This window comes from Leptidea sinapis, chromosome 13 (genome assembly GCF_905404315.1).
Source record: "Leptidea sinapis chromosome 13, ilLepSina1.1, whole genome shotgun sequence".
Classification (NCBI taxonomy): Eukaryota; Metazoa; Arthropoda; class Insecta; order Lepidoptera; family Pieridae; genus Leptidea; species Leptidea sinapis.
Window position 1 is genome coordinate 12,958,799 of NC_066277.1, and position 25,987 is coordinate 12,984,785.

Consider the following 25,987-nt stretch of genomic DNA (forward strand, 5'->3'; position numbering starts at 1 on the left):
ATGGTGATCTTTGGGGGAGGCCTTTGTCAGAAGTGGACGTCTTACGGCTAAAATGATGAACACTTAATAGTTACCAAGTATTCTGTGTGAGCAGTCGTCCTGGCGATTCTTGCAGCATGGATCCGCAGACGGGAGTCCACAGTACGGTCCTGGAGGAAGATTGGGTCTGTTGTACGCCGATACAGTCAGCGCTGCCACCAGAACAGAAAGCAACGCTATGCATCTGAAACAGAAGTCAAAATTAGAGCTTCCTATGAGGTAATCAATAAAAGGCATAAAAAGGCATTTATTTTCTCAAAATTGATTTCTTTAGAATTCTTTTTGATGTCAATTCTAATATACTAGACACTACTACCGCTTCGGAAACAAGAAGCGGCGCAAGAAATTTTCCCACCATTTTTTTTGCGCTCTTTTTAATCAAATATATTGTACTACCATTGCTATTGCTATAAAATAATCATAATCTAGTCCCAGGCTGTCGGATCACTTAGATATTCCGCTGTGGAGTAGTAGAATTTACGACGGAGCCATTTTTTAATGAAACATTTTAATTTGTTTATAGATAATTCCTGGACAGTGGCTGGGACTTTATTATAAAAGTGCATACATCACCCTTACAGCTGTCATATGTATCTTATTAAGCATACTAGAATTAGTTACAAGCAATCCCTTATTTCTAGTTCAGTTCAATAAGGATAGGATTAAGACTGAAAATCTACAGCGTACTTAGACTTTGCTCAGACTTGACTTACATAAAACTTAGCCGAGTGTAAGCTTAGCATAATCTTTGATTTCGTTTGTATAGTTATTTGAAATTATACTAAGCTTAACCTTAGACAGCCCAATGCGAAAGTCAAACTCGCCTTTTACCACAATCGGCTAAGTTTTACGGAAGTATACTCGGAGCAAAGTATAAGTACGCTCTATACATTCCAGCCTAAGACTTACAGCGGTGAGTTGCATATAAAATGGCTTACAGAAAATGCATTTGTATTAATGTGATAATAACGAACTACTTGTAACAAAATACAGGCGTAAAAGTTGTTTGAAAATCTATTTGAACGAAAAAGTTGTGTATAAAAACTCCATTCCATTCGTGACCTGTTCTTCGATTATTTATTTTGAATATATCCACGCAATACTTTGGTAGCCAGTTCTATACACACAAAGTTTGTAAAACTAATATTTAGAATAATTATTAGCTAAAAATATAATAATTTGTTATTAGTTTTCTCATAGATAAAGCTCTTTATATCGCTCGGAAGAAAGTGTAATTCCCTTTTATGGCTATATTGTGACCAACGGGTTCGCCTGGTTCCTACAAATTCCACTCTTATAGGAGTTCAATTAAATTATTAATTAAATTATTAATTATAGCTACATTTTCATAGAAGTCTTAATTTTTTTCTTAAGTTTTAAACAATTGTTTATTTATAGTCTATAAATAATTTAAATGAGTTTTTATGTAGGTACGAAATATACATAAACTAAAGTAGATTCATTATTAGTTGATGTCTACTATAATCGATTCCGATTTTAGTTAGCATTTCACGAAAAAAACTAATTTTACTGAAATGTTTAAACATTTTTTATGAATTCAATAGAAATGCATAAAATAAATCATTGTGCAGGAGTGAAGAGGTAGTTTGAGAACATTACTTGCGATAAAATCACTATAAATGATTTATTTCGTTCATAACACTGTCAAAGACTATAAATTATACAGATCCTTCCACATCATATTATACCAGCAATTTAAAACATAATTTTCATAGTGTTTCTTTGATTAACGCGAGTGATACACTTTTAAATAAATGATATAATAATAAATTACTTTCTAAAGGATTAAAACGCTTGTCATTGTTTTTTTTTTTTTGGAAGAGGAGGACAAACGAGTTTAAGGGTCAAATCCTCTCGTAACATCAGAGGAATTACAGGAGAGTTGTCGGCTTTTTAGAAAGATATACGCGCTATTATTTATTAAAACGCGTGTCATTGCAGCTGTAATTTTAAATTAAATTTTTTAAGTTTCTTCAGCCTATAAAGCATTGGATTGATAGTTAGATTTTTTTAAATTAATAAATTAATATGTATAAATAAAACCAATTCGCCGTAATGTATGTACGTGCATAACTTCCCTACGCTGGCACTAAATTGAATTATTCTTTTTTAATTGTATTTGTATTTGTCGGGACAAGGTTTATATTTAAAATATTATTCATAAATTCCACGGAGTTGTCTTAAATTTTCGTATAAACTTCAGCAAACCCGATTAAATTCGGTCTAAGTGAGCGTGTATAACAATATATAAACATAACAAGAGAACAAACATGCAAAAGTGACCACCTATGTTCTCTTGCACAAAAGAAATTTGAAAATACAGGAATAATGTATGTAATGTATTAAATTTTAGTTTAGGTTACCTTCTGGCTGTGAAATATGATGTATAACGGATTTTATGGTGATAGAACAATGTTTAAATTCAGACCAACTGCAAAGTTAAAAAATGTGAACTGTAACTTTGCAGGGCTCTTAAAAACAGCTGTGAACACTTTAAGTTTAAAAAAAAAATTAAGTCCCGCAGAGTTTGTTGTACCATACATTTATGTTCCTAAAGAGAGGTAGATGTAGGCTATGAATAAGACTCTTAATTCAAATTTGAAATAAAACATTCGATTTTTAAATTTAAGCTCTATCCATTGCTTCATTGGCGCGATGCTTGAGAAAGATAATATATGCTATCAAGTGAACCTAATCTGTTTACGATTGTCATAAAAATAAATTAGTTAATGGTACTACCAGTTCAGTACCAGTTTGCATCTTCTTATTTTTAATTAAATTCAATAAACAATTTTATCATAATCATTTATAATTCTACAAACTTTAACTGTGTACTTTTTTCAGAAAGTCAAAAGTTTCAAAATAAGTGATTTTAAATCCTATTTTGAATAAAAATATTTGAATTTGAATTTGAATTTGAATTTGAATTTGAATTTGAATTTGAATTTGAATTTGAATTTCATTAAACGGTTCCAAAAATAATATGAAACTAACACCTTATAAATTATAATAAGCATTGCACACTGAACTCGTGGGGTACAAAACAGAGTGTCACATCTGAATTTCAATTAATCTTCATTCATTGACCCACTTATTGTCAATCGTAAAACAAGCGATAAGCCTAACGAATCTTATTTTTACAATTTTTCATAATAAATGTAGGATATGTTTGATTGTTTCGTTTCGAATGTTTCTGTCGATTTCAGACTAAATAAAAGATAGCATACAATCAATATAAAATTGAAACTTATAACAAAGTTTATGGTACAAATATCAAGTTATTATTCGTTAAATATCCAGTGTAAATTTAACGAGTGGTTGGCGATCATACCTACTAAGCTAGAGGTCCCGGGTACGAATCCCGGCAGGTGCAAACATTTATATGATGAATATGGATGTTTGTTTCAGAGTCATGGATGTTTAAATGTATTTATGTATGTTTAAGTAAGTATATTTTATTAAATATATCGTTGTCTTGCAACCCAAAACACAAGCTATATATGCTTAATTTGGGGCAAGATAATTTGTCTAAAAAGTGTGTCAATATTATTATTATTATATGTAGCCAGATACTTGGAACGTAAAGGATTGGAACTGCAAAATTAATTAACACACCATATTAACTGCAGTAAAGACTAACGTTAAAGTTAAATTAAAAAATTAATCGAAATTAAAAAAAAGAAGACTTTTGGCCTAAACTCAACTAACCAATCAAATGAAGCATAAAATAAATGTGATTATCTCAACCTATAAGGCCAGGCTGTTGTGATTTCTGTAGTGGCGATAAATTTTAGTTTAAAACTCAAAATACAAAATGTTTGTCAAAGTATTAAAATAATATTGCTGCCAATTACAGCTGCATTAGCATAAATTGTTGTTAAATGTTATTAATAGTGAAGAAATCCAACTTACAGCATACTCAGACTTTGCTCAGAATTTACTTACGTAAACTTTAGCTGAGCTTAGGATAATTTTTGATTTCCTTTTTACAGTCATTTTACAGCTGAAACTAATCTTTATATGCTTGAAATAAAATGTAAAAAAAAGTAACTCGAACCTTCTCGTCGACTTCCTATTTCTCAGGCGGCCATTTGCATTACTTTCTACGCATAAACGATCAACAATTTTTTTACAAACTCTGACATTTTCAACTAAGAGTAGGGTTAGGACCGATAATGTCGAAAAATGTTTCGTTCGTTCAATCATCGTTTCGACATTGAATACGATGTAACTTAGAGTAGAATTCGACACGACTAATGCCACGTTGTATCGAATATCTACTTTAGGAGTAGGCCCCCTGGTCAACTTCGACATACTTGTAAAAAATGTCGTTGACAGTTTTACAAGTGGAAATTGGGGAGAACGAAACCCTGATTCATTGAAAACTTAGATCATTTATACGTCTAGATAGACTGTGACAGCTGTCTTTACATCGAAAAAATTAGGTTGACTGTTAACCTCTATTTTGAGCAATGCACGCACAATAGCACAATGTCAGATACAAATCGCGACCGTAAGACGTAGCTTGTCACGCACACTAAAGTAATAAACCTGGCCTGTTTTCATCGGTTGTCTAACAGCTAGACTCTCTAGACGTATAAATTTTCTAAGATTTTACCCCATAGCTAACTTTATTAAGCAATAAATAAAAAAGTCGATTTAAAGCCGTACTGAAACACCATTATTAAAATCGTTTCCATTAAATTTCAAGTGCTTGAAAATTGAATCCTTAAGAGGACACAATAGATGAGGTCTTTATCAGATTTAAGACTTCTTAAACAAAATACATACAACATATAACCGATGAGACAATCATTAGTGCGAGAAGGACAATTGCAGCTTCAACTTAAAATCAAATCAACCTACATTAAACTCCTAAAGAAGCTGTACACAAAATAAAATTACATCATCCACGTAAACAATAACAACATCCACGTAAACATAAAAATGGTCATAAAAATGTTCATAAAATTAAAACTACTGGGCCAAAATATATGAAATTTTTATGCGATCAAATGACAACTATTCCACATCAAACTAATGAAGAATCACATTCATAAATCTCAGTGTAATTGGTGTTTAGTTAAAAAAAAAACAAATACCAAATCTTCTCCTTTTTGGAGTCGGTTATAAACTGGATATCGTTTTCTTCAATTTTCTCCTCCAAACATTGACCAATAGCAACGAAGTTTTGGAAACTGAATGAGAATAAAATAGACTGTGGGTGACTGTGTCAATTTTTCGTTTATTGTTGTCGGATTTGTATAGGTACTAGGAGTCTGTTTGCGGAGTCTGTTTGCGTTAGGAGTTTGTATAATATTCGTCGTTTTAAGCACTTTTCGAAGTTCTCTAGCACTTACAAAATCAAAAAAAGCAAAACAAGTTGTATTAAGTATAACGTATTGATGTATCAGATAAGTAATGTGTATTGTTGTATCTGATAAAGATATCGTGACTTGATTCATATTTTTACAATAACATGTTCCAACGATAGAAATCTAGCTCAATCTAGCAGGGTGTGTACTTTTAATATGGCTGAGAGCTGCTCGAATTATCAGGGACCCAGTGCTCTGGGAACGTTGCGTAGAGACGTCGCTTCATTGTGTGTATTCTACTGTGGGTAGTGTCCTGAAGAGCTGTTTCACCTGATTCCTGCCACAGAATTCCACCTTCGCACGACACGTCACAAATTAAGATATCATCCCCACCATCTGCACGTGTGGCGTTCCTCCACAGTGGGATTTTCAAGGAACTTTCTTCAACAAGAACTAATCACAGGAGCACAGACCGGCAACGCTCCTATGATTCCTCTGGTGTTGCAAGAGAATGTGGGGTTGATGATCACTAACACCAGGTAACACCAGGTTACGCTAACAGGGTACGCTCGTTTGTTCTCCTCTTCCATAAAAAAATAAGTAAATAGTACAAGAACTTGCATACAAAACTTTACCAGTTACGTAATTAATAAATAAAGAATAGCTTGCTAGTTTAACCTTACCCAATTTGTCGTATCAAGTATTTATGCTAATTCAGAGCTCGCAGCACAAGGAAGAGAAATGATCTAAATGTCAATCGTCTATTTTACAAATTACAGAATGTTGGGGACATTATTTGGCCCGGTGAGAGAGTCACTGTTATCGCATTTTCTGTCACCAGTAAAAAAAATGCAATAGAGTGGGTTAGCATGTAAAACTTATATGATTATCTAATCATATCAGACAAGCCATATTTCCGTATCATATTTATTTAACCACTGCCACTTCAGACTTGCCAGTTGCCACTCGTTCGATAGCTTTGGTAGCTTAACTTGCTAGGTGTTGGTCTTTCAATGTCTCAGCCTTTACCATTCGCATCCTTTCTAGTACAGCAGATTATATAGAAGATTATAATGCATAGTTCTTGACTGATCCTGCGCAGGCTACCTAAATTATTATTAAAGTAACCTTACACCTAAGTATTGCTGCAATATGCAGAAGATGTAAATACTATGTATTGAGAGGCGAGACTGCCTAAGTAAAAATTAAAATTTAGTTTAGTATGAAACGTGCAGTCACTTGGCATAAGTTTGAAATAGTAGTAATTACAGTATGGCGATTGGCGACGGAATACAATCCGGATAGTATTGCATTTAACAGTTGCTTAAAACGTTGTGTATTTCGGCTATCTCCGTTTTTTTACAAGATTATAGCCGTCATCTGTCAATCTATCAATGACTGCACGTTTCATACAATCGAGTGAATCGCTTTTTTCTAAGAGAGTTTCGCTAGGCTGGCAATTTGTAATGCTATTGTCACTCCCTTCTGTGAGTTAATAATATATTTCTATTCTTTCCCAGAGGAAAGATAAACTAAGATTTAAACATTGAAAAGATTTGAGAGAGATGCATATAAACGGGCTAGTCCAAAATGTCTGTTTTATTCAACGCACAGTATATAAAAACATGATATAACGGATTGTCATATTCATCTCTATTCAAATTTTTAATATTTTAGTCAAAGGTCACAGCGTCATTGTCACCACGTCGCAGCCGATAACAATGTAAACAAACTGCGTAGCTCAAGGTTATCTGATAGCGAAGTTATTTTATCTTAAACTATATTGTTATCTACTCTATAATCTCTGGCATAAAAGAACTTAGAACGTCTTAGCCCCAGTCCACATTAATTGCGGGAATTTGGCGAAAAAAGCTATGGAGCAAAAGAGCAAGAGTATGAACAAAACATACAGAGGGTCTGTAGCCACTACGTAAGTCGGTACTGGCTAGGAGCCGATCTATTTCCTAGCCAACATATATATATGTTTAAAGCATTTAAGTAAAAAGCAATCATATATAATTTTTCATTTTTTAGGATAATTTGCAAATAATACACATACAAACTGCTCTTTCCGATGGTGGCAGCGCTCTTCTATGATACAGCGGATATCCCTTGTCATTGTGGACAGTATCTTTAATAGTATTTCCCAACGAACTTTAATATCCTTTTTCATCCCCATGTAGGTCAAAGTTTCAAAAATGCTCGAACAAATGACTGCTTAAAAAGTGCCTAAATACAAAATTTCATGGTTTTATCTCCGAAAATGACGAACTCCCATATAAACTTCTAGGTAGCCTCTGTCCTATCCAAGCTCTAGTCTATCTCTGTATTAAATTTCATCAGAATCCGTTCAGTCGTTTAGCCGTGAAAGCGTAACAAACAAACTTACATTCACATTTATAATATTAGTAGGGATATAACTTATAATGTCAAAAAAACAAGGGCTGAATGTCATAAATGATGTGCCATAAGTTTGTTGTGAACTCTGGGGAAGTAATATTTGTGCCGACGGAAAATGAGCGAGGATACCCGATGGTAAATAAACACCAGAGAAATCACAGGAACGTAACCGGCTTATTAATTAGGTTCGTTTTATAATCAAAGTCAAATAAACTTTATTAAATTAGGCTTAAACTAAGCGCTTTTGAATTGTTACAATAAATATTTATTTTAAATTACTGAATTTACCATATGTTCGGAAAAGTTGAGCTCGTGAGACGAACATACAAAAAACTCAATCGCCACACTTTTCAATATAAATCATTCCATATAAAGTGATTAATAATAAACTGTATTAATATAAATTTTCGTATATTGGATGTATCAACCTTTAGAGCTTGAATTCATTGTTTGTGTAAGGATGATTCATGAACATGATGGTCGTGATTACAGTAATAATTAGTAATTGCATCCAATAAATATAAGGATTTATTAACTACAACAGGTCGACCACGCACCACAAACAGCACCCGTTAAAGAGTTGACGCATGGACCAACCATCGTTCCCTTCGCACATATTTGAGAGAAGGAGACGACCCGTAATCCGTTGTTGGAGTGGTGAGAGTCCACACTGGGCGAATCTTATTTTTTCCCTGTCTACAAATAATTATATTCCAGGATATTCCGATGGTATAATAAATGAACAATATCTATAAATAAATTCCACCAGGCTATCAATCTCAAATGGGATGTGGGTGAAGTTTTTCAGAACAGTTGCGGAATTTGTGAGTAAATATCCTTATTAAAATCTTGCAGACAAACTCAGGTGATGTAAGTTGTGCAAAGCACGTTTCTAGCCACGAACAATCTCCGTGATAAGAACTTCCGGAACAGTCTTTAGCTCGTTGATTTAAACATAAACATGTATTCTGACACACGTTAAAATAATAAAATATAATTCCTAATAAAAAAGTACACGCTATTCGTTGAAACCGACACGCTCTTGACGTTATTTTAATTAGTTACGAGTATAGCTCTGTCGCAGAGATATTTATGTAATAGACGGAGCATGTGAGAGGTGCTCCTGAATTGGACGCTAGTTGTCCTCGCTGGATCCTGATATCAAGAGCTCTGCTTTACAAATAGTAAATTTAAAGTTGGTATAGTGACATAAAAAATATATATATTTATGGAATAGGAGGACAAACGACCGTACGGGTCACCTGGTGTTAAGTGATCACCGCCGCCCACATTCTCTTGCAACACCAGAGGAATCACAAGAAGAATCACGTTGCCGGCCTTTAAGGAAGGTGCACGCGCTTTTTTTGAAGGTACCCATGTCGTATCGTCCCGGAAACACCGCACAAGGAAGGAATATATATTACAATGTTGATATAATACTCCTAAAATTACTTGATTTAATTACTGTGTGAGTGAATTGAGGCATCTCGATGAATAAGTCTTGTGTTTTGTTTTTATATCTTAAGTTTTTTTTTTAATTTTTAAGGTACTCGTGTATTTGTGACGTTTCAGCATTTATGTTGCAACGCTTCATATAAATTGTACAAAAAATTATTTGTAAGTGATTAAGATGTAAATATTGATTTAAAAGAGTGACGATGTATTTCGCTTCTTCTTATAAAAGCTTAACATTATCAGTACTGTTTAAACATGGTAACATATTACGGTCAAGCAAGTCACATTAAGTGGTCAACCACCACATAAAATTCGATTTGTTGTAAATTGTAAATGTTGTGGTCTATTTTATTTTTATATCTATACCGACGTAACATTCATCTCAAGGCTTCAAATTACTCGCATACACTCTTATCAGTAATTAGACAGCTCAGGAATTTCATTCGCAAATATTATGTCTAAGGCGCCTGTGTCCTGTACTCAACCATAAACAAGTTTTGACCAATTCATTACAGACTTTTAAATATAGAATCAATGACGTTCTATACATAACGTTATTGTATAGAATGCTATTATTTATAGCAGCAAAGAATAATTGGTAATATTTTTTTATTAAAAAAAAAATATATTGAATTAGCCGTTACTATGCGGAAATCCATAATTATACAAATGATTTAAGTTTTCTTTAGTGTTAATTCCGCCAATATTTGTTTTTTAAACAATTCGACACGAGTCTCGTGCCAGATTTTGGCGAGACAACACGTCCTGAGAATGCCTCGTGTAGAGGCGAAACACGTGTCGAATTGTTTTAAAAACAAATATTGGCGGAATTAACACTAAAGAAAACTTAAATCATTTGTATACCTACCAATATTATAAATGTGAATGTAACTTTGTTTGTAACGCTTTTATGCCGGGGCTAATGAACCGATTTTGATGAAATTTGGCTATACCAAATTTCATCAAAATATCTCTATAGATAGACTACAGCTTGGAAAAGGACATAGGCTACATTTAATCCCGGAAAAATGAATGGTTCCCGCAGGATTTTTGAATAATTGAAATTAATGTCGATGAGCTATAACTCTACCAATAGTAGTTTTTGTTTATCTTCCATAGCAATCTTCCTCGAAATAAGATTAACGGGAACCGGAACTGGAATTGGACATGAGATAATCTTCAATTCCAAACTTGCTTATTATTTTTAAAAATCCTTTATATCTACGAGGACGAATCGTGGATATCAGGAGGTATGATATAAAATAGCATTATATTATAACTCTTATCTATGAATAGCTGATTATATATACATACGAGGGTGTGTAAGCCTCGATACACCACTCGGGTGTCAAATTAGGGCAACTTACTCCCGAGTGATATGTAGATCTTTCGAGAGAGAGAAAAAAAATTACAAATAGCTCTCTGACTATTTGAAGAACTATTTAGTTTAAGAAAGATTTCAAAAGCTGTCACAAAGCTTATATGAAAATAGTAACTGACATGTATCGTTTGCCGTCAAAATATTGAAAAGCCAGACAAAGCAAAAACAAATTAATGATAATATAAAATATAGATATGATAAAATATCATGGATATTCAGAAGAAACAGTGTAGGAGATAGGTAGCATGTAAACTTACGGCCCGGCCGTTCCCAATATTCAGTCTATCGCTTACTTGAGATAAAAATCGTAACTATCGTTGATTTTTCTGTCCCAATAAACTTATTGACGGTAACTCATCTTATCCGTACACGCTGTCTGTCAATGGAACGACGTATAGATTACCAGCGATAGAAGTTTGTATGGAAATTGCAATTGACGCGTCCCAATATAATGCGATAAGAATGACTTATCGGGTATATTGTGACAGATTCAGATTACTGACAGTAGAAGGTAGTAATTTATCTCTATCTGTGGATAGTATATTGAGAACGGCCGTAAGAGAACTTCTGCGTTCACGGGCGTCAGTTAGCAATCCGTTGTAAACGACCTGTATGCTGCTCCCAGTGAAGAAATGGATGGAAGGTGTGTGCAAGTGGCACACACTTTCGGGAAGCCCAAATGATAATGACAATTCATAAAAAAATCTATCAGGTACTCATTAAAGCCAAAAGAATCAAATTTTGTTTTTAAAACATCAAGTTTTTTACAGATATAATAAGAGGGGAAGAGTAGCCCTTAAAACTTGAACAACATAAATCGAAATGAAGACAATTGCACTCAACAAATATTTAAATTGTTATTAGCCTCGTAAATTTCAATATGCGAACCGCTTCTCTGTTTCATGATGTAACAAACATTGTATTTTAACCGTTAAAACTGCGATGGCGCCCGCGCCAATAATCCAGTTAGCAAATAGGGTTGACACTCTTTCCTAACTTTTTTTAAGGCCTTTCCAGAATGGCAGTAAATGTAAAAGAAAAAAAAACTTTAGAAATTTATAAATAATGTCTTTTCCTTGACCTATATGAATAAAGTGATTTGAATTGATTTGATTTACAAAACTAAGTACCTGTGTCATAATATTACAGGAGTTTCAATCAGTCACACCTTTCTAAGAAGCAGCTGCTTTAAATACCCACTAATAATAATAAACCAGCTACGGTGGATTAATAATACATTGGATAATTAGTTAACGCATACTATTATCTAGTTGTCATCACGCACTGCTGCTGTGCGCGAAAAATAAAACAGGCGCCATTTTAGCGCTCTTTGCTTGTGTCTGGAAAGTTCTAGAATGCTCCGACGTGGCCAAATCTATGGAAGAAAGAATAACCAGCTTAATTTGTCTTAACTATGTAGCTAGGTGTAATTCATCTAAAACTGTTAAAAATAATTGGTAAAAATTAATAATTATAATAACCTAAAAACAACCGATAATAATAAATATCAATGTATAGTGGCAGCCCTATTAACAGATAAAAAATACACGCAAAAAGCATCGCGAAGAATTAAAAGTTAGGACAATGACCTTTATTTAATAAAAACTCCATGCTATTTGAATTTTAGCGTGATTTATGCAAAGCGCATTGTAATAGTTTTATATCTAAGCTCTTATCATTATGTTGACATATTTAGTGCGGTTATTCTCAATTGTGCTATTTACAAATTATTAATAGACTTATTTACGGAGAAAAATAGTTTAAAAGCAATAAACGTTTCACTGATAGCTTCTAACCTAAATATAAAATGCACAAATAAAATTTGAAAAACAAAATTTTATGAACGATGCGGGACTCGAACCCACGAACTGAGAGTTGAACAAAGCAAACAAGATTTTGTAACGATACGTTACTCGAACGGTTGGCTCAGTTGGTTAGAGCACCGGCACGGAACGCCGGAGGTCGTGTATTCGAGTCCCGCCTCGTTAATAAAATTTTGTTTTTCAAATTTACTATCACTTTAAAAACATAACATATTGTTTAAATATTAAATGATTTTGTAATACAATGTCTACTCCAAATGTCACGAGGGGCCGCTGAAAACCAGTGTTGGGTTGGTGTCTTCTGCACTGACCAACAATATACTGACTCAGCTCCTTTTAGAAAGGAATAACGCGCCGCACAGTTCATTTAAATTGTTTTATAGTGTAATAATTTTTATTATTTATTTAATTTAATTTATTATTTTAAGATTTATACTGTATTCTATTCTACTCTAATAAACTATAAAATCGATATGTGTCCATTTACCACCACTTTGCAAAAGAGCGGTCATGAAGGGTGGTAGGAATTTTTAGAAGAATCTCATTGAGACTTTCTGAAGTCTACATTTATTAAAGCTTCATTATTTTTTAACACATTCTGTGAAAAATGAGATAACAAAAATGCTTAATCACTTGAGACGTTTACGTATGTTTATTATGTACTTAATAAAATACCTCAAGAGCTGTTGACTACATTAGATACATACTGTAAAGTGTAAATAAATAAAGATATTGTGCGTATTGTAGACATTTAAAAAATGCGAAGTATATAAAAAAAAATATAGAGTTTTAAATGACAGAATGGAGTGACATTAAAAGAGATGCATAGGACCGATCGCAATGGAGCTGCCTCTGCCTGAGCTAGGAGATACAGGGGGAACTTAAATGAGTGAATGACAGAATGCTCCAGCCACCAAAAGAAACGCGCGTTCACGATCATATGCATAGACCAGTCATCGCTTCCCTCAACTACTTCTTTCTCCTTCGTTTCAACTGAAAATAACTGAAAGTACTAGTTTCGATACAATTATCACCCGTGTACTGTGTTAGTAAATAAAAACCTTATTTCAGACCATTTTTTTATCAGAATTACTCGCGAAAACGCGCGTAGGTTACGAATGACGTCACGGCTCTGAAATCAATGATAACTCATAGTAACCACAACTTTATGCGATGCGGTGACGCTTATTGAGTCGTGACGTCATTAATTTCAGTTAATATTACCGATTCCCGTATTATCAGTGGGAGGCTCCTTTGCACAGGATGCTGGCTAGATTATGGGTACCACAACAAGTTTAAGCATTACTGTGTTTCGGTATGAAGTGCGCCGTAGCTAGTGAAATTACTGGGCAAATGAGACTTAACACCTTATGTCTCAAGGTGACGAGCGCAGTTGTAGTGCCCTTCAGAATTTTTGGGGTTTTTCAAGAATCCTGAGCGGCACTGATTACTAAGCTGTTTCTCGTCTCTATTAAATATATTTTTTAATATTAAAACATTATCGTTAAACAGAAATTCAAATCTGCATGATGCTCGGTATTTTCGGTGTGTGTCTAAACAGTGTTATTTTATTTACATGGTGAGATAAATTAAATCCATTTTTTTTATGAAAATAAGGGACGAGACGAGCAGGACGCACAGCTGATGGTAATGGATACGCCCTGCCCATTACAATGCAGTGCCGCTCAGGATTCTTGAAAAACCCCAAAAATTCTGAGCGGCACTACAACTGCGCTCGTCACCTTGAGACATAAGATGTTAGGTCTCATTTGCCCAGTAATTTCACTAGCTACGGCGCCCTCAAACGGAATCACAGTAATGCTTACACATTACTGCTTCACGGCAGAAATAGGCACCGTTTTTTATATTATTTAATTATAATTATAGCATTACTTATGCTATCAATACGAAAATGATGATGCAAAATCAGACATTCTCCGCTTATTGAAGAGATTGGCAACCCTATTCGAGCACTGCCGATCATGTAAGAATTGTGCCTAAAGAAACAGTCATAGGAGTGTGCGTCTTAAATATTATTATGCAAATATTTACGGCAGGAAAATAAAAACTATTCCATAAATTGAAGGTTCACCTTGGCTCCAATACGTACCATCTGTATTTTACGAATTAGTTTTTATCTCTCATAACGAATTTATTGTTCTGTTTTGATACAATGCTAAGTGTTATATCGAAAATAGAAGTGTTTGTGAAACCCTTGACCGAATTAACGGCATTTTTATAACCCATTAAATGTTTTAATTTTCCTGTTTCAAATTTAGTTTTATTCTCTTTTATGGTCCAAAATAAAAGATCATATAAATTATTATTAAGAGGAAATATATAATGTACAAAATATTATATTTATTAAAAAATGTCGTCGAAAGACAATAATTTCACTAACAGCACACTTCATTGTCAAAGAATTTTTGACTTTGACATTTTCTTTAAATATCCTGTGGTTAGATTATTTGTAAAGATATCTGTTTCTGACAGTGACATACCACGTAACCCCTAAAAGACTTTTGGCCTTACATACTTACTTACTTGGTATAAACTTATACCTGAGAATAAAGCAAGAATATGGATTTTTTTTACAAATAGACATGTTGCTTATGTTTGGTTTATATTACGTATAAAGTTTCCCGCATTTATTTGCAAGGCTGCTTGACATTCGGAAAACTTCAGAATTTCAGAATATTACTTATCAGGCAGTGTTCTCAGCGATATACTTAGTCAACAATTTGCATGTACTTAGTTTATTCCCAGGCATAACTTTTACCAAGTTTATTTATCGGGTCGTTAGTGTTTATCTTAGAGTGCTTCGAAATTCAAATAAACAATTTAACACACTAGGTGGCGCCGTGTCAAGTTCTAGGAATATGTTCTACGGTTTCATCTTAGTTTGCTATCGTTATATTATTTATGCAAGGTTTGGGTAACCTAAAACTCATCCTGTATTTTTTTATGAAAATAAGTGACAAGACGAGCAGGACGTTCAGCTAATGGTACTTGATACGTCCTTCCCATTGCAATGCAGTGCAGCGGCAGGATTCTTGAAAACCCAAAAATTCTGAGCGGCAGAAATAGGCGCCGTTTTGGTACCCATAATCTAGCCGGCTTCCTGTGCAAAGGAGCCTCCCACGCGTATATACTTTATCACTTCGGCATTAACCATGCCTTGGTTTCCGATATCTGTTTAGAGGGTTTTTCCATCTCGTGCATTTTTTACAATATATAACCAACTAGTAGGTAGTAGGTATTTAACAATGTCATGTTAATAGGAGATAATTAACGAAACATGTTGTCATTTTACGCCATGACGTCACTGAAAGATCTTTGTTAAATCACGAAATATTTTGCTGCCATGAAAATGCTATAAATTTTAATTGTTTTTCTTAACTTTTACGTGCACATAATATAAACACAAAATTAAAAAAAAAAGAATCATATAAATCGGGTAGCACGATATTGAGTTACTCGACCATTTGTCGCGCATATACTTATAGCGTTAAGACTTATGGTTTTATCAGGGATAGCATTGTCAGATTGCAAATTGCAGTTTGACCACACGCGACGCACCAGTTTTCTAGTAAAAAATTATCAAAATCGGTTCACCTAGTCTTCTGTGATAACAAACACAAAAGAAATACTGAAGAATTGAAAACCTCCTCTTTTTTTGAAGTCGGTTAAAATTAGTTGTGCGAAAGTGTGTTGAAAATTAAAAAATATACTTTTTAAAGGATTAAAATGCGTGTAATTGTATTTTTATATTAGGCTTTTGCGTAAACGTTACAGTTAAGTTATTATTATTTTATTTAATCAGACGTTTAGTGACCTTTGCAGAGACGTTTTCAGGGTGAAATAATAATAAAAATGTAACTTTTACGCAAAAACCTAATGTAAAAATACAGTTACAATTAATTACACGTGTTGTAATCCTTTAAACACGGACTAGTAAAAAAAAAGCTCCTCCGAGCCATGATAGTAGCAAGTGAAGCACCTTTATGCTAGTGTGTGTGCGGTTACGGGGGATACTAGTTACACAATTTTTTCTCCCTTAAATAATGATATATCCACAAATAATTTTTCACGACGCACGACGGCATTTTTTAAATATTTTATTGCGACGCAAACTCTTCTGTCACAGACGATGGCAAATCTCATAATGGCGGCCGAACGACTTGTATTAGCGTAAGTGTGTGCGTGGGGCTATGTATTTACACGTTTACCGGCGTGTTTTGGTGCGTCACCGTTAAGTAAGGTGACACGGAGTCCTTCTTTTTTTACACGGCCGTGCCTTTAAAAAGTATTTTATTTAAATTTAGAACACTTGCGTTAAAAAAACACTACAGGCGATTAACGATTTTTTTACACATCATTATGATTTACCAACAGAATGTCCCCATGAATCATATAAAACAATGCATAATGTAAATTACCAAGGCTTCTCACCATGCTTAAAACATACTTAAAACTATATCGGCGCCTGTTAGAATTTTTAATTTATTTAAATCAGTTATGCCATTATATATGTTTAGTATCTATTAGAATGACAGTTACATAGTTGCTAGAATTTATTGGTGTTGGAGTTAAGAAATAAACGTATCTTATTTATTAATATTGTTCCAAATTAGATCGTTATTTATTTACAATATTAAACAAATACAACATACTTGAAGGTTCAATTTGGCATTTCGGCTTCAGTTTTCGAACCTAATATAAAGCATAAATAATGGACTGGTGGCTCACTCTCCCGGGATTTTCTAGTATCCTACCCGTCATTCCCGGTATTTATTATTGTATAACATATCAATATTATTATAAATCCACATATTATACTCGAGATATTACTTTAGTAATAAGCACGTAGAAGTACAATTATAGTGTCTTTATCGCCCGATAAAATGGATTAAATGATAACGTATACAATAATATAATATTAACAGAATATGATTAATATGAAACATAAACAATTAAAGTATTGATTTGTTTTATTGAAATAGAGGTTGACGCTCAACCTAACATTCTAAAATCCCTATCAATATTTACTCTGTGGCACCGTTACACCATAGAGTAGGTAACTATTACACATAGTATTTTCTTTGATTAACGCGGGTGTTACACATTTAAATAAAACACTCTTAATGTTTTAAAATAAGATTTTGCGTAAAAGTAACATCTTTATTATTATTTTAGCTAACCCGACGTTTCAAAACCTTTCCAGATCTCCTTTTCTTTTTCAAGGGGACTGGAAGACAACGCCGGGTTAACTAAAATAATAGGTAATAAATGTGAAACTATTACGCAAAATCTAACGTAAAAACACAGTTACAATTACACGCGTTTTAATCCTTTAAAAAGTGTTTTATTTAAACATAGAGTAACTAATTAATTAATTTATGCTTAACATTATTGATCAATGGTCAATGATGACAATTTCAACATAATCCATGAATCATTTACCTACAAATGCAATGGAGGTAAATGATTCATTGCTTTAATTTAATAATATATTATTATTATACAAATTATGATTTAATTTCAAATCACACAGAATCATAAGGGTATAATTATTATTCTTTTAAGAGATTTCTGTTTCATAAATTTAATTTAAGAAAAAAATTATGATCGAAGCGAGACGCGACCTATCGCGTTCCGTGCGAGCTCTCATCCACTGAGCCAACCGTTCGACAGAAGTAAGGTTCACAAATATTGATATGTCTATTTTCAATCCTTAGGATGTCGTAGTTAATTTATGTTATTAATCCATTTTTTTCTCATGGTTTGGATCTATTAAACAATCCATATATTAATAGATTATGTGTGACACCTAACTGTTCAAAGTTTTGGGTATAGACGCCCTAGGCGTACTTTCATAATCAGGCCGGAATATATTGAATATGTGGCAGGTCAAGAATATAATAAATCCCCCTGAAAACGAGATCTGGAAAGGTCTTGAAACGTCGGGCTAACTAAAATAATAATAAAAATTTAACTTTTTCGCAAACATCTAATCTAAAAACACAGTTACAATTACACGCGTTTTAATCCTTTAAAAGTGTTTAATTTATAATAAGGAGAATTTTACGACTACCCTCTAACTACTCTCCATAGATAATTTACACGTCTACATAGAGTCGCTAGACAACCGATGAAAACAGGCCAGGTTAATTACTTTTATGAGAAACTACGTCTTACACTCGCGATTTGTATGTCACTTTGTGTAGTGTGTGCATTGCTCAAAATAGAGATTAACTGTCAACGTCAATGTTTTTTGACGTATTCACAGCTGCCACAGTCTATCTACTCGAATAAATGATCTAAGATACTCTACTCATAATGATCTAAGATTCTGCCAATCCTTCAAGGAAACAATCTTGTTTTTGAAGTGAGCATATTTTCGTCCATCTATCGCATGTCGCATTGCAGGCGGCCGCGAGTAGGGGTGAAGTTGAATCATTAATATCAACTATTGATTTCAAGTCAGGTTGGCTGAGTAGTTCCAAGCTCTGTTTCCCAAGAGGGAGAGTGAGTTCGAACCCTTCTCTTGGTCAGCAAGGGTTTTATTACGTTATATTTTTATTTTATGAATAAGTTATATAATATATATATATATATATATATATATATATATATATATATATATATATATATATATTCCTTTGAATATTATGCCGATATTAATATAGTACAATATTGAATATTTTACTAGAAAGAGCGCAAAAAAAGAATGCTGGGAGAGTTTATTGCGCCGCTTCTTCTCTCTCAGAGCACCGTTTGTTTCCGAAGCGGTAGTAGTATCTAGTATATTAGAAATGACATCAAAAAAAATTCTAAAGGAATGAATTTTGAGAAAATAAATGCCTTTTATGACTTTTAATATGTTATATTGTGAAACTAATTCACTTGCATTCGATTTCGTAAAACCGCATAATTTTTATTTTTACAAACAAAATATTAAAATATAGAATCTATACTTCATATATTTACATTAATATCACATTTATTACTTAATTAAGTTTCTCATTAACATCAAAATAACAAATTATAGTACCAGTTATAAATAAATGCCTTGCCTTTTAAAAAAATTCTCATTAATAATAAATAGGGAAACTATTTACATTATATTTTTTTTTTACTGTCTCGTCCTCATCCTCAGTGGAACAATAATATTTAACTAAAAATTAAAATATCTTGTGACTGCAGCATCCTAGAAGAGCTACTTGAAAAATAATTAAAATATTCAGAAAAGTCTTTTGGCAATATATATTTTTTTTATGAAAATAAGGGGCGAGGCGAGCAGGACGCTCAGCTGATGGTAATTGATACGCCCTGCCCATTTCGATGCAGTGCCGCTCAGGGTAATTGAACAACCCAAAAATTCTGAGCGGCACTACAACTGCGCTCGTCACCTTGAGACCTAAGATGTCAAGTCTCATTTGCCCAGTAATTTAAGTACACATTAATGCTTCACAGCTGAAATAGGCGCCGTTGTGGTACCCACAATCTAGCCGGAATTCTGTGCACAGGAGCCTCCCACTATATACCTAGTTTTGGTCATGCCCCGATGATTCGCGTCCGGGTTCGATCCCTACCTAGATCAGATTTTAGAATCCCTTACAATTTACATTTAGGTATCTATAAATAAATTTTGACTAATTTATAAAGCCCGTGAGGTGGGAATTACATGAATCAGCTTAAAAAAATAAGATTCCCTTATTTTGGCCCCATTTCATGCACTACCTATAAGATCAAGGAGAAAATAGGAAATTCATGGTAATTTAGGAATAAAATTGGGTATTTTACGATCTATAATTAGATACAAAGGTTTTTAGCTAGAATTACTTAAATATATTATATGTAGGCTGTACGGACTATGCAATTTAAATAAAAATAAGTCTCTAAGAAACCTTGTGCTTCAGAATGGCAAAATCACAAAAGAAATTCCAACAATACAATTGGTAATTTGCAATACAAAAGCCGGTACCGACTCGGAAAACAATTATTTGTAACAAAAAACTCATTTTACTTACATCTTCGCCATGACAGCTTCTCAAAACATTCAACAGAAAATAAATGCAAATATTACTCTACAGAACTGTAATAGCCATACAAATAAAAAAAATACACGATGAATAATTCTGTCTATGCTAAATGCATTTATTTACACTGGCCGGCGAAAATTAAAAACATTCGAAATTCGAATTCGCGTCAATTTGCGCGGGAACGTTTTGTTCTACGCGACGTCGATTTGGCGCGCTTAGCAAAATGTAACTGCGCTTGGCGCCGGCATACACCTGATTTAATAACACGTAACATACAATGATATACATAATATATATAAACTTCTTATGTGCTGAAGCGGTATGTAATGGCTCACTTTTTGAAGTGTGATTCAGACATTACGCAGCTTTCTGTAAGTGTTTACAAGAGCTTGTCAATTCTCAGGAATATTATTTGTTTACCGAGCATTGTTATTATCAGCTGGTATTAATTAAATGGGTATAGATATTCAATGAGCTATAAATATTATACAACAATGCGCGTAATATGTCATAGAATTGTGACACATTTATTGATTTAAATAACATTTGTTGTAGGAGTCAGTTTGTGTGCAACACAATTTGTGCTCTTTCAAAAATGTACGACCTAGTCAGAAATTATTATATAATAAGATAATTTATATGTCTAGACTCTAGAATTCTAGATAGAGTCTCTTGCTGTTAGACTACCGATGAAAAGAGGCCAGATTTATTACTTTAGTGTGCGTGACAAGCTACATCTTACACTTGCGATTTGCATCTATGTCACTTTGTGTTAGTGAGCGTGTATTTTGTAAATAGAGGTTAACTGACATCCTCAATTTTTTCGACGTTTTCACAGCAATTCTGGAAATTTAACTTCTGACTTTTTGTACGTCTCAACAATTACAAGCGTCCTTAGCATTGCCTTTTCATCCCTGACGAGTCACTAGATTTTTATTATACAATCTATAAAGATAAAGCAAATGGTTTTCATGTATTTAGAGCATTGGCAACAAACCAAATCAAAACACATTATCAAACAAAATATAACATTAATAGTGCCTAAAATTGGACTAGAATATTTAAAAATTTAAAAATGTTGATTGTTTTTGAATTTATGCAATTAACTTACAAGAAATATATTTACTATAACACATATAATATGCTGAATATTTATTCGTATATAGTATTATGTACGTATCAAAACCATAAATCCAACTAGATTTCTAGCTGATCTTTCTATGGCATGTAATGCGAAAATAACTTCATTCGCTCCGCTTTCACGGTGAAACAATTTTAGTTAAATTCCTTGAGGAGTCTAGAATTATATTTTGAGACGGACATGGCCTAGTTACTTTGTTAATAATGAAATTAAGTTTAAATAATGCATCAATTTGCGATTGAACTTAATTTTACCTTCAAATATTGGATGTTATATTGAAAACAGGTATTAAGTCCGGTAATTATCATCTTTGCAGGTATTGTCCATCAAGAAAATTTAGTTAATCGTGTTTCGGGTTTTCTAATATATTAAAAGGTTGGGTCTAGCACCGTTTGGCAGGAGTTGGGGGTAAAAGGGGGTTAATTTTATTAATGATTGGATTATACAAATGATTTAAGTCGAGACTGACGATGAGACTCGTGCCAGATTTTGGCGAGGCAACACGTCCTGAGGATGAGGTGTAGAGGCGAAACACGTGTCGAATTTATCGAAACTTAAATCATTTGTATAATTATCCATTTCCGCAATGTAACGCCTAATTCGATAATTTTTTTTTTTCAATGATTGGATTTATAACAAAATTTTTACAATAAAACAACCGACTTCAAAAACACTATTCCAAAACAATAGATATACTGTGCACTAAAAAGTATAAAAATAATTGCGTATTTTTATACAATCTAATTAATTAATCAAATTATAGTTACGATTACTGTTATTTTTGGAATCGGTGTCCTTCCGCCGCGACCCGCTCTAGCCTCTCGCCTCCTCACGACTCAAGCACATCTTACCTATAACTATGTATGTAGTAACAACCTATCTTGGCTGACACCAACTCCAAAAATTACAATAATTGTAACTAGAATTAGATTGTATAAAAATACGCAATTATTTTTATACTTTTTAGTGCAAATTAAATCTATTGTTTTGGAAAAGTGATTTTGAAGTTGGTTGTCTTTTTGTTAATTTTTTTTTTTATTTTATGATTTTTAGTGAATTTGAAGTACACTAACTAACAATTTGCCTAAATTTGTGTAGATATACAAAATTTTTCAATGCAGCAATGAACGTAAGTGCTTCGCAATTTGATTACAGACAGTTAGAAATTCTGCCCTTACTGTAAGTCGTTAAGGAGTCCCATTGATCATCATATTCGACTATGATAATTACTTGACCATAACTGTTATGGTAGATGACTTAAATATCCGGATAGCATAAAAAAGATTAGGCCGAGTATCGTTATTTTGCTCCTAAGAATTGAAGAGTTTCGTTTAGAGATGGGCCGAATATTCGTTTTATATTCGGCATATTCGGCAGCTTTACCGAATATTCATATTCGGCCGAATATTCGGCTGAATCACCTAATATTCGGCAAAGTGATACTCAAAGTTTTTACTGTTATTGACCCGTGTATTATCATGATTTGAGTGTACAGTGTAATGAGGTAAGTATTTTAGAGTATAGCTTTCTGGTAAAAAGATAATAACTTTATGCAAAATATAGGTATCTACTATCTAGCTGTTTTGGGATTAGGCTGCTGTGTAAACTCTTTAGAATAATATATTATAATCAGGTCTTAATAGAAGGAAAATAAATGTACCGAATATTCGGTTCGGTAAAAGTTTTACCGAATATTCGGCTGAATGTTCGTATACGGTGAAACCCATGTTCGGCCCATCACTAGTTCCGTTACTTTGTCATGGATTCCGTAATCAGAGCCTAAACAAACTCTCACCAAACTATGTTTGAAGTATATCCTTTCCAATAAAAAGAAGAATCATCAAAATCGGTTGTCGCGATATTGAGTTATTCGTAAATTTATTATCCAATTTGCTATACGTATGTATAGCAAAATTTAAGACTTTTATGGTTTTATCATGGATGCCATAGTACCAAAGGATAATTGAATTACATACATTAATAATAATTAATTATAATTTTAATTAACAAAGATAAAGTTTACTTTAATTGTCTACTAATCTAAATTGTCTTTATTTATTTATATAAGCTATTGATCTTACACTGAACATTAACAATTTAACTGTAACTTTTAATAGAGACATTAATTACAATAATTTAAATTAAATCAACAGCAGATTTTATAAAAATTATCTGCTATTATTTAAAAACTTAACGCTTCCTTAGCAACACTTTTATAAGCGTCGGTAGCGCAATAGATAAAACCATTGTCTCTCACCACGGCCCCCGGTTCGATCCTCGCCCGCCATGTATCAATATTATTTAAAGGCCGGCAACGCTCCTGTGAAAAGGCCGGCAACGCTCCTGTGATTCCTCTGGTGTTGCAAGAGATTGTGGGCGGCGGTGATCACTTAACAACAGGTGACCCGTACGCTCGTTTGTCCTCCTATTCAATAAAAAAAAAATGTTTCTGTTTTAGAATCTCTTGTCATTTGTTACGTTAGGTGACCTGAAAAGGCACAAAAAAGCATAAAAGGCATTTATTTTCTTTTTAATCAATTTTAATATACTAGATAATCAAACTACTACCGCTTCGGAAACAAATGGGGCTCTGAGAGGGAAGAAGCGGCGCAAGAAACTCTCCCAGCATTCTTGTTTTGCGCTCTTTTAAATGAAATATACAATACTGTACTGTCACTACACTATTGCTATAAAATAATCATAATCTATCCCAGGCTGTCCGATCACTTAGATATTCAGCTGTGGAGTAGTAGGATTTACGGTAGAGCCATTTTTTAATAAAACATTTAAAATTATTTTTAGATAATGCCTGAACAGTGGCTGGGGCTTTATTATAAAAATGTATTATAGATTTACCATTAAAGCTATTATGTATCTAATGAAGCCTGCTAGAATTATTTACGAGCAAACCCTTACGTTGCTGGAAAATTTACAAATCAGCCTACTAAACTTTACATTTACATGACTAGTGACGAACCGCTGTCCCTCCAGTGTTTCCTGTCCGCGTCTCAACTCTATGGAAAATTTTTGAACCTGAATAGCTTCTGAAAGCCACGTAGAATCGCAAACTTCAAGACCCAAACAGTAAGACCTTACCAAGGTTATATTATGGGTTCTGTGCCTCTTGTCGTTGATGAGCTGATGCTCGCGACTCCATCCAAGCAGATAAAGAGTTTTTAAAAATAATAATCAAGTTTGGAATTTAAGATTATCTCATGTCCTATTCCAGTTCCGATTCCCGTTTTCGCTCCCGTTCCCAACATATTATATGAATCTTATTTGGACGTAATTCCTGAAAAACGTTCCAAGCCACAAACATCACATTTTAAGAATTTCATGTTTAAAGTTTAGTAAATATTAGTGTATTCCATGTATGAGGGTTGGGCTACTAAGTCATGATGTCATTTAAACAGTGACAGTAGGGCTGCCATTTTTTGTCAGTCCGTTAATATGAATCACGTGACCAGTTTTGTGTTCTTAACTCAATTTCGACATTATAGTGGTTTCGAACGTTTTTCTGGAATTACGTCCATTTCAAAGGAAGATTGCTTTGGCAAACTAAACCTACGATTGGTACAGTTATAGCTCAACGACGTGAATTTCAAAGTTTTTTACAAATCCCGCGGAAACCATGGATTTTCCCGAGATAAAATGTAGTCTAGGTCTTTTCCCAAGATCTAGTCTATCGCTGTACCAAATTTCATCAGAAACGGCTCAGTAGCACCGTTAGGCCGTAACAAACAAACTTACATTCACATTTATAATATTAGTAGGGATTATATTATTTTCTATATATAAGAGATTACCGTCTATGTATTCACTCTTTACAATATCTCTGGAATCATAAGGCGTAAAGACGTGAAATTCGGTAGGAATATTCCTTTCGCTGTGTAGAGGTCAGCTAAGATTTACGAAATTCCAGCCTCAAGAGTTTTTTATTATCGCAGCACTTCCACAGAAATTATTTGATCCCAAATAAGGGATAACCTAAACAATGCCAAACAAGGATATATTAAAAATCAAATATTTTTATTTAAAATAGGATTTGAAATCACTTATTGAACGTCAAAAACTACTACCCTTGCCAAATTACTTCCTCAGACCAGAGAAGACGGATGCATGAAACTTAGATCGCTTTGATTTTGATAGAAGATCTTGGGACGGTTGCTCTATTCCCAATCTGTGGTATCATTAAGAAATACATTTATGTTATAGTACCTTTACCACTGTCCACCAGTGGACGTCCTCCGGCTGATAAGATGAACCTTAACCACATAAACGACCCTTAACATTTCTTTTAAATTTCGTAACACATATGTTTTGAACAATTTTTGGATGAGTTTGTAATAATAATGAGCCATATTTTT

General features: G+C 33.4%; 1 protein-coding gene across 1 annotated transcript in view; it reads right to left on the reverse strand.

The window, feature by feature from the left end:
• LOC126967653 (uncharacterized peptidase C1-like protein F26E4.3) overlaps positions 1-20,721 on the reverse strand; it is a 69,054-nt gene extending 48,333 nt beyond the window's left edge. The window contains exons 1-2 of the mRNA XM_050812232.1: positions 20,468-20,721; positions 75-223 (exon numbers count right to left, since the gene is read on the reverse strand). Coding sequence (XP_050668189.1) covers positions 75-223; positions 20,468-20,478 — 160 coding nt within the window. The 5' untranslated portion in view covers positions 20,479-20,721. The remainder of the gene's footprint in view (positions 1-74; positions 224-20,467) is intronic.
• Between the last annotated feature and the right edge of the window lie 5,266 nt (positions 20,722-25,987).